Raw genomic sequence first — 16156 nt, forward strand, 5'->3', positions numbered from 1 at the left:
AGGCACACAGACATGCACACACAGAGAGACATGCACACACACAGACACAGACACACACAGGACACACACGCACACACACAGACATGCACACGCGCACACACACACAAGTGCTGGGTGACGGACTCAACAGCTTCAGGCCAGGCCAGGGTGAGGGTCCACCTGGGCCAGGAATGGGGTCTGCAGGGTCCCAGCGAGGTGGCCTCCCTGGTGCCCAGCTGCGCAGGAGCGTGGGGTCACCGTGCCCGGGCCCGGAGCTGCGGGTGATGCCGGTCTCCCCGCCCCGGGGCTGAGGCCTCTGCTGAGCACACGGGTGGCCCCAGCGTGGCCCCGCTTCACATCGCCTTGCGGCCCACGGGACCGGGGAGTCAGCACTGTGAGACTGGGGGCCCGCAGGAAGGGCTGAGCCGCCACACAGGCTCCTCGGGCCAGAGCGGCAGGGGCAGAAGAAGCCACAAGGGGCCAGGACTCCCCACCCAGGGGCTGCTGGCACCTGTCTGGAGGACCCAGGAACACGGCCAGCCCCCAGGCTGTGGCCTCAGGCTTGCCCTGGCCAGCCCCGCCTGGCAGCAGGGGTGGGCTGTCTCAGGAGAGCGTGGCCCCTGGGAACCCGGGGGTGTCTTCCTCCAGCTGCAGGTACGGGGGACGCTCGTGCTGCTGTGCCTGGGTGCTGTGACCCTCACCTGCCTCTTGGGGCTGGGGTCCTCCCCTTCTGCCTGGAGCCAGGGCTGCCTTGAGGAAGGGCCCGCCAGGCCTGGGGGCCTTGGCTCCCGTGTGCACTGGGATCCTCCAGGAGGGGAGGTCCGGCGGCAGCATCAGCAAAAGGACTCCTGCCGGTGAGCAAGCCATGGGCTCCGCGGGGCAGCAGCGGGCAGGCAAGTCCAGGAGGCTCTGCCCCGGGCGCCCCTGCCATCCCAGCCTGGGCCTCCCCAGAGGGACAAGCACCGCACTTCTTCCCCTCCCCTGGGAAGAGGCGGTGGTTTCCGGGAGGGTGGGCTGGAGGGAGGGGGAGTGGTCTGGGAGGGGGAGGCCCTGATTGTAAGGGTGGGGTGCGGAGTGCTCTTGGCAGGAAACACAGGCTGTCACCCAGGACTCCGTGGCCATTGCAGCCCTCCCGCCCGGGGTAGAGTCACAGGGCCCGCCCCTCCCGCCCCTCAGGGTCCTCGAACCTCAGAACCCCCCAGCACACCCCCTGACTGAGCCCCTGCCTCTGGGTCAGCCTTGGTGACTCCAAGGGCCTCCACACCCGCAGGAGCCCAGACCCAACAGCTCTGAGGGGAGCACGCTGGGCTTGGGTGGGGGTGGGGCCTGGCACCCACTCCCCGCTTGGGCAGGCCCCCCGGGGCCCTCCTGGAGCCAGGCCCGCCCTGCCCTGTCCAGCCTGCGACCCAGCCCGGCCCCCTCGGCCTGGGCTCTGTCTCCCGCTTGCTGACCAGGACGGAGCAGGTGACGCGAGGCTGGCGGCCGCTCCTACGCTCACACCTGGCGCCCCCTCTGCAGGCTCGTCCTCGTGGAGAGCATCCCCCAGGACCTGCAGTCTGCAGCAGGCAGCCCGGCCGCCCAGCCCCTGGCCCAGGCCTGGACGCAGCTGCTGGACGCCGCCCGAGAGAGCGTCCACGTGGCCTCCTTCTACTGGTCCCTCACGGGGCCCGACATCGGGGTCAACGACTCATCTTCCCAGCCGGTGTGTGGCCCTCGCCCTTGACCCGGAGCCCGTGGGCTGTGCCAGGGCCAGGCACACAGCAAGGCCAGCAGGCTGCCTGTCTGTCTGACTGAGCTGTGGGCGGTTGGGGCCGCCTTGGGGGAGACCTGGGCCCTCCTACTGGGACGGGGTGGTCTCTCTCTCACCCTGGCCTGCTCTCACAGGGCGAGGCCCTCCTGCAAAAGCTGCAGCAGCTGCTGGACAGAAACGTGTCCCTGGCCGTGGCCACCAGCAACCCGACTCCGGCCAAGAACTCCACTGACCTGCAGGTCCTGGAAAGCCGAGGTGGGAGCCTGCCGTCCTGGGCCCAGGGGCCAGCGAGAGCTCTGGTGCTGCCTGGGGGCGCTGGGGGCCCGGGGCTGCAAGCGCCTCCGAGGGGGCTTCCCCAGAGGCCGGCTCCAGGGGCCGGACCTGTTGTTTCCCATGGGGCAGAGCAGGGTGGCCTCTGTGGCCAACTGAGTCCAGCTGCTCTGAGCTGTAGGTGGAGGCTCAAGTGGGAGCCAGGGGCCACAGGGACAAACCCCACAGAGCCAGGCCCCCTGGGGGGATCCCGGGCCAACCAACGCCTCCCTCTCCCACCTGTAAAGTGGGGGTGAGGACAGCATCCATGAGGAGGACTGCTGTGAGGAGGAAGGAACTGGGCTCAGCACAAAGTGGGCTCACCCACCGCCCTGCACCCTTGTCAGGCGCCCAGGTGCGACGTGTGCCCATGGGAAGGCTCACTGGCGGTGTTTTGCACTCCAAGTTCTGGGTGGTGGACGGGCAGCATGTCTACGTGGGCAGTGCCAACATGGACTGGCGGTCCCTAACACAGGTGAGTCCCCAAGCCCCAGGAGGGGAGGCCCTCTGGAGCTCGTCCGCCCTGGCACCCCGACATCCCCGTGTGGGCAGTCATCCTGGGGGACGCAGGCAGATCTGTGACGCCTCTGTGGTAGAAACACCCGGAGGCTGATTGCTGCTGCTAAGTCGCTTCAGTCGTGTCCGACTCTGTGCGACCCCATAGCTGGCAGCCCACCAGGCTCCCCTGTCCCTGGGATTCTCCAGGCAAGAACATTGGAGTGGGTTGCCATTTCCTTCTCCAATGCATGAAAGTGAAAAGTGAAAGTGAAGTCGCTCAGTCGTGTCCGACCCTCAGCGACCCCATGGACTGCAGCCCACCAGGCTCCTCCATCCATGGAATTTTCCAGGCGAGAGTACTGGAGGGTTACAGGATTCTAAAGGCATTGCTGTAGAAGGTCACTTACCTGCCTGGAAACACGGTCAGGTCACCTTGTCCAAGGGGCCATGTGGACCAAGCAGGAACCCTTTCAGGAAAAGCAGCGCTTTAGCCATCAGTCAAAAGGCTGGCAGCGCTAGCCGATTAGCAATGAAGAACGAGCTGGTTTTCTTGGGGCACTGATGCTTTCTGTTGTTTTCTGGCAATGAACAGGTATTGCCCTCGGGTCATAATGTCTAAGAAGAGCAGGGACCCGCTGGGCTCCCCTCCCTGTAGCTCCCCTGCACACGTGGGTTCCACGATGCTGCTGCAGACTGGCCGCCCAGTGGGGGCACGCACCTGCCGGGCAGCCTTGGCCCGTCTGGGGGGGTCTGCCCAGCCCCACAGAGGGCCCCCCGCCCCCGCAGCACTGCCCGGCTGCCCACAGGTAAAGGAGCTCGGTGCCGTCATCTACAACTGCAGCCGCCTGGCCCAGGACCTGGAGAAGACCTTCCAGACCTACTGGGCGCTAGGGACGCCCAGGGCCGTCCTCCCCAAGCCCTGGCCTCGGAACTTCTCCTCTCACATCAACCGCTTCCAGCCGCTCCGGGACCACTTTGACGGGGTGCCCACCACCGCCTACTTCTCGGTAAGGGCGGACAGGCCTGGAGACCCTTCTGAGTCCCTGCTCTCTGGCCGGCCACACCCACCAGAAGTCCCGCCCACCCCAGGCCTGCCCTGCAGGCCGCGGCATCTGCGAGGTCCGAGGTCCAGGGCTGTGGTCCTGGGGTGACCCCATCAGAGGACGCGGCCGTCGTCATCCATGGGGGACAGGAGGCCTGGGTGGTGGGGGAGGCCCTGTGGCCCTGGGAACCTCCACACACAGTGATGGGTGGGGTCTGACTCAAGGAGCAGGAAGGGTGGGGGTGGGTAGGGCCAGAGCCCCAGTGACGCTGTCCCTCCGCTGGAGAGGGGACGGAACTGGGGGGCAGGAGGCCACAGCTACCAGCCAGGAACTTCCCTGGGGTACGGGCAGCTACCCCAGTGCTCAGCTGCAGTGGAGACATGGCCTCAGAGGCAGGTATGCATCCCCAGATGTGGGAGTCCGGCCGAGCCCCCCAGGGAGCTTCCTCCAGGGTCAGGCCAGCCCAGGGCCCCCGCCCTGCGGGGCACGCCTCCTGCCTTCCTCCCAGTTCCCAGGGCTGGAGGGTGGGTGTGTGGTAGGGTGCGGCTCAGAACCAGGCCCCTCAGGGACCCCCTGCCCCACAGGCGTCGCCGCCCGCTCTCTGCCCCCACGGCCGCACCCGCGACCTGGACGCGCTGCTGGCGGTCATGGGGGCTGCCCGGGAGTTCCTCTACGCCTCGGTGATGGAGTACTTCCCCACCACACGCTTCAGACACCCCGCCAGGTGGGCCGGCTGGGGGCCGGGCTGCCCTGTCCTCTCACCTGTACGGACCCCCTCGGGGCAGGCCGGCAGGGCCCCGCCGGCCCGAGGACCCTGACCCTGCCATGCCCCTCCCCCAGCTACTGGCCAGTGCTGGACACGGCGCTGCGGGTGGCAGCCTTCAGCAGGGGGGTGCACGTGCGCCTGCTGGTCAGCTGCTGGCTCAACACGGACCCCAGGATGTTCCCCTTCCTGCGGTCCCTGCAGGCACTCAGCAACCCAGCGGCCAACGTGTCCTTGGATGTGGTAAGAATGCACCCCTGGGCCGGGCCAGGCAGTGGCCTCTCCGCCCCCAACACATCCTCTCTGTTCCCCCAAGAAAGTCTTCATCGTGCCCGTGGGGAACCACTCCAACATCCCCTTCAGCAGGGTCAACCACAGCAAGTTCATGGTAACAGAGAAGGCGGCCTACATAGGTGAGCCGGGCGGCGGCCCGTGCCCTCCAGGGCTCCACGCGAGGCCATCCCAGTCTGCACAGGGCTCGTGTCCCCAGGCAGGGGGCCTGCATGTGGAAGGGTTCAGGGCTCTCCATGGAGGCGGCCAGCCCAGTGGTCAGCTGGGCCCACAGGGCAGGTGGGGAATCCCCGCACGGAGCTCCCCAAGCCCTGAGTTTTCAGGGGGCAGGGGTGGGACCCCTCCGGTGAAGAGCTGGCCGCACTCCTCAGCGGCCACAGGGGCCACCAGGCTGGGCGGGGAAGCAGAGGGACCCGTGCGGCCCCATCCCCAGCCTCCTGCGCCCGCTGCCCGCAGGCACGTCCAACTGGTCAGAAGATTACTTCAGCAGCACCTCGGGTGTGGGCCTGGTGGTCAGCCAGAGGGCCTCCGACGCCCAGCCAGGGGGGAGCACCGTGCAGGAGGAGCTGCGGCAGCTCTTCGAGCGAGACTGGAGCTCCCGCTACGCCGTGGGCCTGGACGGACAGGCCCAAGGCCAGGACTGTGTTTGGCAGGGCTGAGGTTCGGCCCTTCCTGGCAGCAGGGTGGGGCCTCCTTGCCTTGCCTGGCCCCCAGCCTGGACTCCAAGCAGCTTCACTCGCACAAGCCCTGGTTGGGGGCGGGACTGTCCACCGCAGGGTGGACACAAACCACTTGCTTTCCAAATCTAGCCCCTTGGAAGCCCCCGCCCGCCTCCTCCAGGGAGCCCTCCGGGATGCCCCTCCCTGACTCCCACAGAGCCGCCATTCCTGTCCACAAGTGGGGCCTCTAGAAAACGCGTGTGCCTCTGTGTCTCTTGTGTGTGTCCGCTGTGGGGCCGCGCCCGCTTCTGCTCAGCCTCGTCTATGAGGCCACACCGAGGCAAGGCCAGGCGTCTACCATGGGAGCCCCTAACTCTCGCCGGTGTCCAGTCCCGGGCCCACAGGAACCCAGGGACACATCAGGGGATGGGTTCAGCAAGGAGAGGGGGTCAGAGGCCTGTCTCAGCCCGGCTCACCGTCTCCTGGTTTCTGACCTTGGCTTCAGAGCCCACCTTCCCAGGCAGAGGCCCCCAGACTGCTTGAGGCTAGAGCTGTGGACTGGTTCAATGTCCAGGAGAGCCGGGCAGCTGAGGGGGCCATCGAGTGGACACCAGGTCCACCCTGAGCCGCCACCCCTGGGCCCCAAGTCCTCACGACCTCAGAGAGAGCCAGCGGGGAGGCTATCGGACAGCTCGGATTTGAACGTCCTTGCCTGCCAGGATGGTCCCCAATCCCCGCCAGACCCGCTGGGGTTGGGAGAGGACACCACGGCTCCATGCGGGCCTCCCAGGCGTCCAGCGGGTCTGGGAGCTGGTCTATGCGTGAGCTGCTGCCCGCTGGGACCCCCGCCGCCCCACCCCAGCTGTTCCCCAGAAGCAGCGGAACCCCAGACCGCTCTGCTCCCCTGACCGCTGGGCCACGGTCCAGGCTGTGATGGGGAGACAGTGAGGGCCCACAGCCAGGGCAAGGCCTGCCCCACGTGTGGTAGGTCTGGTGGCCAGCCACGGGGGCCTGCGCCAAAGCAGAATCCCCCAGCCCCCTGGGAGACCCAGCGTTATGAGGCTCGAGAGGCCTGGGGGCTCCTTCTGGGGTGTGGGGGACAGAGCCTGCCCCCGAGGACCCTGGACCCAGGCCCTCGTGTGGACGGCTCCGCTGCCTGGATGGGGGGCACCGGCCGCCTCACTTGGGAAAGGTGGGATGAACAGGTGGTTAGTGGCACGGGGGGCTCACAGCTCTCGCCAGGGGCCGACCCTCACTGTGGGACGCAGGAAGGTGCTGTGAGCTGTCCGTCAGCCAAGCCCGAGGCAAGGCCCCGAGAGCGGCCTCCAGCTGGCAAGGAACAGGGCCCTGGGCCACCCAGCCGGCAAGGAACTGACCGCCGCCGGCAGCTCCGTTGAGTTTGGGAGGCGGCTCCTTCCCAGGTTGTATCTGGGGATGAGACGGGGGCCTCATGGGACGCGGCTGAGGGCTCCACAGGGCCTCCAGCACCACGGCCCGAGTAAGACAGACGTGACTCTGTGTGCAGAGAGGCGTGGCATCCACGAGCTGGCTGCCCCCCACTACGGTATTCCTGGGGGGCTGGGCTCCCCCTCATCTTCTCTCCCAGGGTGGAGAGGCTCCTGTAGCCTCCTGGACTGCAGGACCAAGTCCCCACCGAGCCCCCTCCCCAGCTTCCAGAGGGTCCCACATCCCTGACTGGGGGCCCCTTCCCCACCGGCCCCCACGGGAGATATGACATCCCTCAGGAAGGAGGGTTGGGGAGGGGAGTGGGCTGCCCTCTGAGCCCAGAGGCTCCCAGCTTCCCCGCCCCGCCCTCAGTGCTGAGAGCAGCTGCCCCTCTCCGAGCAGAAGGAGGCAGCTCCAGGAACCTTCCCCGGGCAGCAGGGAGGGGCCCAGGCTCCAGGAACCTTCCCTGGGCAGCAGGGAGGGGGCCAGGCTCCAGATACCCCCATGGAGCGCTGCACGCCCACAGGCCTAGAAAGGGCGTCTGAAGGCCACAGGGAGGAGCTGTGACTCTGAAGGGCTGTAGGGTGCTCCCTGACCTTGCTCTGAGTCTGCTCCCGTGGGTGGCTGGCGAGGACGGCCACCGGGGCACAGGGAGCCCTGAGCCGGGCCACGATAGCGGCCGAGGACCCAGCGAAGCCTCCGGGTCGGGGCCCTCCGCCCCCTGGGCAGCCCCTGTGCTGCCTACGGCCCTCGCCTGGAGAGGCCTCCCAGCTCAGGGCAGCCTGTCCCCGGCCTCGCGGTGGAGCCCTGGGCCGGCACCTTTCTCCTCGGTCTCTCACAGCTGCGGGCGGGGAGGAGGGCCGGAGCAGACAGACGGGTCGGGAGCCGCCTTGACTCAGCTGGCAGGGCAGCCAGCAGCACTCAGGGGGATGTGTGCGGGAGGAGAGATGGGTTCCATCCAGAACAAAACGCCTCGCAGCCGAAACGGGAGGGGTGCAGCACTTTATTTATCGCCTGTTCGGCATCCAGGGAAGAGCCAAGTGGGTCCCATCTTCAGGCACACTGAGGGGCTGGGGCCACGGACGCCGGAGTGGGCACCGGCGAGCAAGTGGACGCCCACGGATGTCTGGTGGGAGCTCATGGACGGATGCCTGGACCACCTTGGCAGCCAGCTGCGCCCAGCCCGGCACGGGCAGTATCACTCAAAGCATCCCAGGGCTTGCCTCAGCGAGACGGCCCGTGAAGAGTGGGCTGGTTCTAAGCAGGCAGGGAGAGGGTCTCTTGGACTCTGCCAGACTCTGCCGGAAACAGGGAAACAGCCTTCACCAGGAAGCAGCAACCATGTCTTCGAGGGGCTCGTGGGCAAGGGTCTTAAGTAACACATGTCTAATAAAGCCCCTCAGGAGACCGGGACACTCCTGAAGCTTTGGGAGGCAGCTTCGGGAGGGCTGGGGGCAGGGGCCCCTCTGCTCACAGCCGGCTCTGCTTCGTCCTCCACTCTGGGGGTCACGGCGGACACTCATGTCCACACGCGGGTGTGAGGCACAGCCTCCACTTCCTTCCGTCCTCACTGGGCAGCGGGCCTGGGTGCAGGCTCGTCCAGGGTCCCCGGGTCTGGCTCCAGCAGGATGAGCTCCGTCCTGGCCCTGGATGTGACCATTGCCCCGGCGCCTGGCACCGTCTCCTCCCTGTCCTCGGGGGAGAAGTTCTCGCGGGCATCAAAGAAGGTGGCAGCTTCTTCCTGGAGCTTTTGCTCTGCCGGAGCCGCCTCATCCTCCAAGCTCTTGCCTTTCTTGGTGGGGGAGGAGGAGAACCCTAATTTGGGAAATCGGAACCAGCTGGCCTTCTCGGATTTCTTGGGCGGCTCTGCCTCAGGCTGCAAACCCGGCGGGGTCTGGACGGGGGCCGGCCCGTGGGCTTCATCTTTGGAGTCAGCACGTGCCTCTTCGGAGGAAGAAGAGAAACCGATGCTGGGAAGCCAAAACCGGAGCAGACCGGAAGACCTCTTACCTTCCGGCTTCTCTTTTGGAGCCTGGTCTCCTTTGGAGAGGCCCGCGGCTGCCTCCTCGCCGTCCTCTTCTGGGGGAAATTCGAGGATCTCTGCGGGCTCCTCGTCGGAGCAGCTCTCCGTACCCGGGGGGCCAGAGTGCAGGTCGGCAGTGAGTGCTGGCCCTCTGGGTACGCTGACGCTGGACGAGATCACTTCAAATGGTTCTCCGGTGTCTGGCTGCAGGTCTCCAGAAACAGGGTCTGCTCCAGGGGCAGCGTCTTCAGAAGCCTCCTGCAAGCCCCCTGTCAGTCGGGAGTCTTGGACCCTCCCCTGCGTGGGGGGCTCAGGGATCTTCACTTTCAGCAACGAAAATCCGTAGGAAGCCGTTTGGATCTCAGACGCGGGGATCTCTGATTCCCGCACAATCTGAGTGGAAACGGCCTCAGGTCCCGGGCGACCAGCTGGCTCTGGAGTCACTCCGGCGTGTATGCCGACCCCAGCACCCTCTCCCTGAGCACTGTGAATGTGCACTCGGACCCTGGAAGCTTCCGGGGAGAGGTCAAAGGCCACAGGCTGCTCCCCAGGGGTCCCAGCGCCGGCCTTCAGGATGCTGGCACCCCAGGCTCCCACGCTCTCTGCACACCAGGCGTCGTCCAGGCTGCTCCCGGCGCATTGCACCTCCTGCACGGCAGGGATGAACACATCGGCCTCCGATCCAGGGTCAGGGAAGGCGAACCTCGGCATGCTCAGCCTTGGCAGCTTGACAGTTACCACAGAGCCCTCCCAGGGCTGACCCACGCTGACCACAGAAATCTGGGATGGCCCGTCGGTCCTGGACACCTTCAGTTTAACGGGGCCTTCAGGCTGGGAGGACCATTTCTCCGCCCTCCCCTCTCCCCTGGCGAGGTCCAGGCCTGCAGGCCCAGCAGGAGGAGTTTCTGTTTCCAAAAGTGCCCCGCTGGGCATCCGAAGCGGAAGGGAGCCTTCGCCTGGGCGGACCCTGATCTCAGAAGTGGACAGGCCCACAGGGGGTGCCTCCGGAGGAGGTGGGAGCGGCGTTGAGCCTCTGCCGTCTAGGTTTATCTTTAGCATGCCCGCATGCGATGCGATCTTCTCAGCTGGCTCCAGGGTTTCAGGCGCCTCCACCTCTGACCCCAGAGGCCCCTGAGCCGAGATGGGAGCTGGCTCTTCTTCCCCCAATGCACAGGCAGCAGGCATGGGACTCGGTGCCCCGGGTACCCCCTTCTCCCTGGCAGGGTGCCGGATGATGGGCAGGTGGAGGGCGGGCATCCTGAACCAGCCCCCCAGAGCGGCTGTGCTCCCCTCCACTGGGGCATCCACACCTGCAGCTCTGCACAGCGGCTGGAGGCGTTCTCCTGGTGACGGGGCTGTCCCCTCGCCATGAGGCTGGCCGGCTGACACATCCCCAGACCCGTGCCCTTGGCTGCCATCTGCCAGGGGCAGGCCGCGTGCAGAGTCCAGCCCCTGAGCATCGCTGAGGGGCCACGGGGCTGGGGCGCGTTCTGCAGCCTGACCATCCACCGCAGGATCTGCTGCTTCTGGGCTAGAAAACCAGAACTTAGGTCGATGAAACTTAGGAAAAGTCACCCGAACATAAGATGCAGGTAATAGGGGGTCCACAGGGCTGGCAGGAGTATCAGGTGGGCATGGAACGCTCTCCTCGGGGCGCAGAGTGGTAGGACTTTTTCTATCCTCCTGGGAACACGAGAGGATTTCCGGAGGGAAATGTGGGGCGTCGGGAACAGTCACCTGGTACTTGATGAGAGTGACCGCCTCTGGAGAGACGGACGACGACTCAGCATGAGAACGGCTGACATCAAGGCTGCCTGAGGAAACACCAGGCCAACCCATGTGGGGAAACGGCAGAGAAGGTTTATGGCTAGAAATATGTGACAAGGCAGGATCCACATCAGAAACACTTGGGGCCAAAGAAAGGTGAGGATCGCTTTCAATAAGGGTAGAACTTTTGGAAGATTTCTCTGATGAAGAAAACAGTCTAGGAAACTTAAAATGGGGTTTCTTGACATGGATTTTACCATCATCTTCAGTTTTCAATGTGCAGATTCTCGTGGCACCCTCCTTGTCCCCCAGGGACACGTCGGCCTCCAGCTTGGCGCCCGGGGCCTGGCTGTCCACCTCCACGCTGGGCAGCAACACCTCCACGTCGGGGGCGGCCACCTCGGCCTTGGCGCCCTTCAGGTCCAGCTTGGGCCCCTTGATGTCCACCTGCGGGGCCTTGATGTCCACCTTGGGCAGCTTGACGCTGGGCATCTGCACCTTGGGCAGGTGCGCCTTGATTCCGACTCCCGCCGCCCCTTCCTTGAGCTCGGCTTCGGGCAGGGGCCCCTCCGGCAGCTTGACGGCCACCTCGGCGCCCTTGACGTCCAGCTCGGCCGCGGGCAGCTCCACGCGGACCTCACTGGTCTTGACGTCGGCCTGCACCGAGGGCAGGGTCACCTCGGCCTGGGCCTTGGGCAGGGACACGTCCACGGCGGCCTCGATGGCCTTGCTGGGCGCCGACACGCCGAAGGACGGCATCTTGAACTTGGGCATTTTGAACTTGCTGTCTCTGGCGGCCACCTCCTTGTCCCCCAGGGACACGTCGGCCTCCAGCTTGGCGCCCGGGGCCTGGCTGTCCACCTCCACGCTGGGCAGCAACACCTCCACGTCGGGGGCGGCCACCTCGGCCTTGGCGCCCTTCAGGTCCAGCTTGGGCCCCTTGATGTCCACCTGCGGGGCCTTGATGTCCACCTTGGGCAGCTTGACGCTGGGCATCTGCACCTTGGGCAGGTGCGCCTTGATTCCGACTCCCGCCGCCCCTTCCTTGAGCTCGGCTTCGGGCAGGGGCCCCTCCGGCAGCTTGACGGCCACCTCGGCGCCCTTGACGTCCAGCTCGGCCGCGGGCAGCTCCACGCGGACCTCACTGGTCTTGACGTCGGCCTGCACCGAGGGCAGGGTCACCTCGGCCTGGGCCTTGGGCAGGGACACGTCCACGGCGGCCTCGATGGCCTTGCTGGGCGCCGACACGCCGAAGGACGGCATCTTGAACTTGGGCATTTTGAACTTGCTGTCTCTGGCGGCCACCTCCTTGTCCCCCAGGGACACGTCGGCCTCCAGCTTGGCGCCCGGGGCCTGGCTGTCCACCTCCACGCTGGGCAGCGACACCCCCACGTCGGGGGCGGCCACCTCGGCCTTGGCGCCCTTCAGGTCCAGCTTGGGCCCCTTGATGTCCACCTGCGGGGCCTTGATGTCCACCTTGGGCAGCTTGACGCTGGGCATCTGCACCTTGGGCAGGTGCGCCTTGATTCCGACTCCCGCCGCCCCCTTCCTTGAGCTCGGCTTCGGGCAGGGGCCCCTCCGGCAGCTTGACGGCCACCTCGGCGCCTTGACGTCCAGCTCGGCCGCGGGCAGCTCCACGCGGACCTCACTGGTCTTGACGTCGGCCTGCACCGAGGGCAGGGTCACCTCGGCCTGGGCCTTGGGCAGGGACACGTCCACGGCGGCCTCGATGGCCTTGCTGGGCGCCGACACGCCGAAGGACGGCATCTTGAACTTGGGCATTTTGAACTTGCTGTCTCTGGCGGCCACCTCCTTGTCCCCCAGGGACACGTCGGCCTCCAGCTTGGCGCCCGGGGCCTGGCTGTCCACCTCCACGCTGGGCAGCGACACCTCCACGTCGGGGGCGGCCACCTCGGCCTTGGCGCCCTTCAGGTCCAGCTTGGGCCCCTTGATGTCCACCTGCGGGGCCTTGATGTCCACCTTGGGCAGCTTGACGCTGGGCATCTGCACCTTGGGCAGGTGCGCCTTGATTCCGACTCCCGCCGCCCCTTCCTTGAGCTCGGCTTCGGGCAGGGGCCCCTCCGGCAGCTTGACGGCCACCTCGGCGCCCTTGACGTCCAGCTCGGCCGCGGGCAGCTCCACGCGGACCTCACTGGTCTTGACGTCGGCCTGCACCGAGGCAGGGTCACCTCGGCCTGGGCCTTGGGCAGGGACACGTCCACGGCGGCCTCGATGGCCTTGCTGGGCGCCGACACGCCGAAGGACGGCATCTTGAACTTGGGCATTTTGAACTTGCTGTCTCTGGCGGCCACCTCCTTGTCCCCCAGGGACACGTCGGCCTCCAGCTTGGCGCCCGGGGCCTGGCTGTCCACCTCCACGCTGGGCAGCGACACCCCCACGTCGGGGGCGGCCACCTCGGCCTTGGCGCCCTTCAGGTCCAGCTTGGGCCCCTTGATGTCCACCTGCGGGGCCTTGATGTCCACCTTGGGCAGCTTGACGCTGGGCATCTGCACCTTGGGCAGGTGCGCCTTGATTCCGACTCCCGCCGCCCCTTCCTTGAGCTCGGCTTCGGGCAGGGGCCCCTCCGGCAGCTTGACGGCCACCTCGGCGCCTTGACGTCCAGCTCGGCCGCGGGCAGCTCCACGCGGACCTCACTGGTCTTGACGTCGGCCTGCACCGAGGGCAGGGTCACCTCGGCCTGGGCCTTGGGCAGGGACACGTCCACGGCGGCCTCGATGGCCTTGCTGGGCGCCGACACGCCGAAGGACGGCATCTTGAACTTGGGCATTTTGAACTTGCTGTCTCTGGCGGCCACCTCCTTGTCCCCCAGGGACACGTCGGCCTCCAGCTTGGCGCCCGGGGCCTGGCTGTCCACCTCCACGCTGGGCAGCGACACCTCCACGTCGGGGGCGGCCACCTCGGCCTTGGCGCCCTTCAGGTCCAGCTTGGGCCCCTTGATGTCCACCTGCGGGGCCTTGATGTCCACCTTGGGCAGCTTGACGCTGGGCATCTGCACCTTGGGCAGGTGCGCCTTGATTCCGACTCCCGCCGCCCCTTCCTTGAGCTCGGCTTCGGGCAGGGGCCCTCCGGCAGCTTGACGGCCACCTCGGCGCCTTGACGTCCAGCTCGGCCGCGGGCAGCTCCACGCGGACCTCACTGGTCTTGACGTCGGCCTGCACCGAGGGCAGGGTCACCTCGGCCTGGGCCTTGGGCAGGGACACGTCCACGGCGGCCTCGATGGCCTTGCTGGGCGCCGACACGCCGAAGGACGGCATCTTGAACTTGGGCATTTTGAACTTGCTGTCTCTGGCGGCCACCTCCTTGTCCCCCAGGGACACGTCGGCCTCCAGCTTGGCGCCCGGGGCCTGGCTGTCCACCTCCACGCTGGGCAGCGACACCCCCCACGTCGGGGGCGGCCACCTCGGCCTTGGCGCCCTTCAGGTCCAGCTTGGGCCCTTGATGTCCACCTGCGGGGCCTTGATGTCCACCTTGGGCAGCTTGACGCTGGGCATCTGCACCTTGGGCAGGTGCGCCTTGATTCCGACTCCCGCCGCCCCTTCCTTGAGCTCGGCTTCGGGCAGGGGCCCCTCCGGCAGCTTGACGGCCACCTCGGCGCCTTGACGTCCAGCTCGGCCGCGGGCAGCTCCACGCGGACCTCACTGGTCTTGACGTCGGCCTGCACCGAGGGCAGGGTCACCTCGGCCTGGGCCTTGGGCAGGGACACGTCCACGGCGGCCTCGATGGCCTTGCTGGGCGCCGACACGCCGAAGGACGGCATCTTGAACTTGGGCATTTTGAACTTGCTGTCTCTGGCGGCCACCTCCTTGTCCCCCAGGGACACGTCGGCCTCCAGCTTGGCGCCCGGGGCCTGGCTGTCCACCTCCACGCTGGGCAGCGACACCTCCACGTCGGGGGCGGCCACCTCGGCCTTGGCGCCCTTCAGGTCCAGCTTGGGCCCCTTGATGTCCACCTGCGGGGCCTTGATGTCCACCTTGGGCAGCTTGACGCTGGGCATCTGCACCTTGGGCAGGTGCGCCTTGATTCCGACTCCCGCCGCCCCTTCCTTGAGCTCGGCTTCGGGCAGGGGCCCCTCCGGCAGCTTGACGGCCACCTCGGCGCCCTTGACGTCCAGCTCGGCCGCGGGCAGCTCCACGCGGACCTCACTGGTCTTGACGTCGGCCTGCACCGAGGGCAGGGTCACCTCGGCCTGGGCCTTGGGCAGGGACACGTCCACGGCGGCCTCGATGGCCTTGCTGGGCGCCGACACGCCGAAGGACGGCATCTTGAACTTGGGCATTTTGAACTTGCTGTCTCTGGCGGCCACCTCCTTGTCCCCCAGGGACACGTCGGCCTCCAGCTTGGCGCCCGGGGCCTGGCTGTCCACCTCCACGCTGGGCAGCGACACCTCCACGTCGGGGGCGGCCACCTCGGCCTTGGCGCCCTTCAGGTCCAGCTTGGGCCCCTTGATGTCCACCTGCGGGGCCTTGATGTCCACCTTGGGCAGCTTGACGCTGGGCATCTGCACCTTGGGCAGGTGCGCCTTGATTCCGACTCCCGCCGCCCCCTTCCTTGAGCTCGGCTTCGGGCAGGGGCCCCTCCGGCAGCTTGACGGCCACCTCGGCGCCCTTGACGTCCAGCTCGGCCGCGGGCAGCTCCACGCGGACCTCACTGGTCTTGACGTCGGCCTGCACCGAGGGCAGGGTCACCTCGGCCTGGGCCTTGGGCAGGGACACGTCCACGGCGGCCTCGATGGCCTTGCTGGGCGCCGACACGCCGAAGGACGGCATCTTGAACTTGGGCATTTTGAACTTGCTGTCTCTGGCGGCCACCTCCTTGTCCCCCAGGGACACGTCGGCCTCCAGCTTGGCGCCCGGGGCCTGGCTGTCCACCTCCACGCTGGGCAGCGACACCTCCACGTCGGGGGCGGCCACCTCGGCCTTGGCGCCCTTCAGGTCCAGCTTGGGCCCCTTGATGTCCACCTGCGGGGCCTTGATGTCCACCTTGGGCAGCTTGACGCTGGGCATCTGCACCTTGGGCAGGTGCGCCTTGATTCCGACTCCCGCCGCCCCTTCCTTGAGCTCGGCTTCGGGCAGGGGCCCTCCGGCAGCTTGACGGCCACCTCGGCGCCCTTGACGTCCAGCTCGGCCGCGGGCAGCTCCACGCGGACCTCACTGGTCTTGACGTCGGCCTGCACCGAGGGCAGGGTCACCTCGGCCTGGGCCTTGGGCAGGGACACGTCCACGGCGGCCTCGATGGCCTTGCTGGGCGCCGACACGCCGAAGGACGGCATCTTGAACTTGGGCATTTTGAACTTGCTGTCTCTGGCGGCCACCTCCTTGTCCCCCAGGGACACGTCGGCCTCCAGCTTGGCGCCCGGGGCCTGGCTGTCCACCTCCACGCTGGGCAGCGACACCTCCACGTCGGGGGCGGCCACCTCGGCCTTGGCGCCCTTCAGGTCCAGCTTGGGCCCCTTGATGTCCACCTGCGGGGCCTTGATGTCCACCTTGGGCAGCTTGACGCTGGGCATCTGCACCTTGGGCAGGTGCGCCTTGATTCCGACTCCCGCCGCCCCTTCCTTGAGCTCGGCTTCGGGCAGGGGCCCCTCCGGCAGCTTGACGGCCACCTCGG

General features: G+C 67.3%; 2 protein-coding genes across 3 annotated transcripts in view; one reads left to right on the plus strand and one right to left on the minus strand.

Annotated features, from left to right (window-relative positions):
* The window catches only part of PLD4 (phospholipase D family member 4), an 18760-nt gene extending 13197 nt beyond the window's left edge, over nt 1-5563 (plus strand). Inside the window, exons 2-10 of one of the 2 annotated variants that reach the window (XM_027957472.3) lie at nt 628-833; nt 1498-1681; nt 1864-1984; nt 2386-2513; nt 3343-3543; nt 4164-4303; nt 4420-4585; nt 4659-4755; nt 5090-5563. In XM_027957472.3, coding sequence (XP_027813273.1) covers nt 628-833; nt 1498-1681; nt 1864-1984; nt 2386-2513; nt 3343-3543; nt 4164-4303; nt 4420-4585; nt 4659-4755; nt 5090-5292 — 1446 coding nt within the window. In that variant the 3' untranslated portion in view covers nt 5293-5563. The remainder of the gene's footprint in view (nt 1-627; nt 834-1497; nt 1682-1863; nt 1985-2385; nt 2514-3342; nt 3544-4163; nt 4304-4419; nt 4586-4658; nt 4756-5089) is intronic. The other variant, XM_027957473.3, reaches the window with a different exon arrangement.
* A 2161-nt stretch (nt 5564-7724) lies between these two features.
* AHNAK2 (AHNAK nucleoprotein 2) overlaps nt 7725-16156 on the minus strand; it is a 40689-nt gene continuing 32257 nt past the window's right edge. The window contains 7 exon segments of the mRNA XM_060401534.1: nt 7725-12705; nt 12708-13136; nt 13139-13544; nt 14047-14141; nt 14144-15080; nt 15082-15588; nt 15591-16156. Coding sequence (XP_060257517.1) covers nt 8306-12705; nt 12708-13136; nt 13139-13544; nt 14047-14141; nt 14144-15080; nt 15082-15588; nt 15591-16156 — 7340 coding nt within the window. The 3' untranslated portion in view covers nt 7725-8305.

This window comes from Ovis aries, chromosome 18 (genome assembly GCF_016772045.2).
Source record: "Ovis aries strain OAR_USU_Benz2616 breed Rambouillet chromosome 18, ARS-UI_Ramb_v3.0, whole genome shotgun sequence".
In the NCBI taxonomy this organism is placed as follows: domain Eukaryota; kingdom Metazoa; phylum Chordata; class Mammalia; order Artiodactyla; family Bovidae; genus Ovis; species Ovis aries.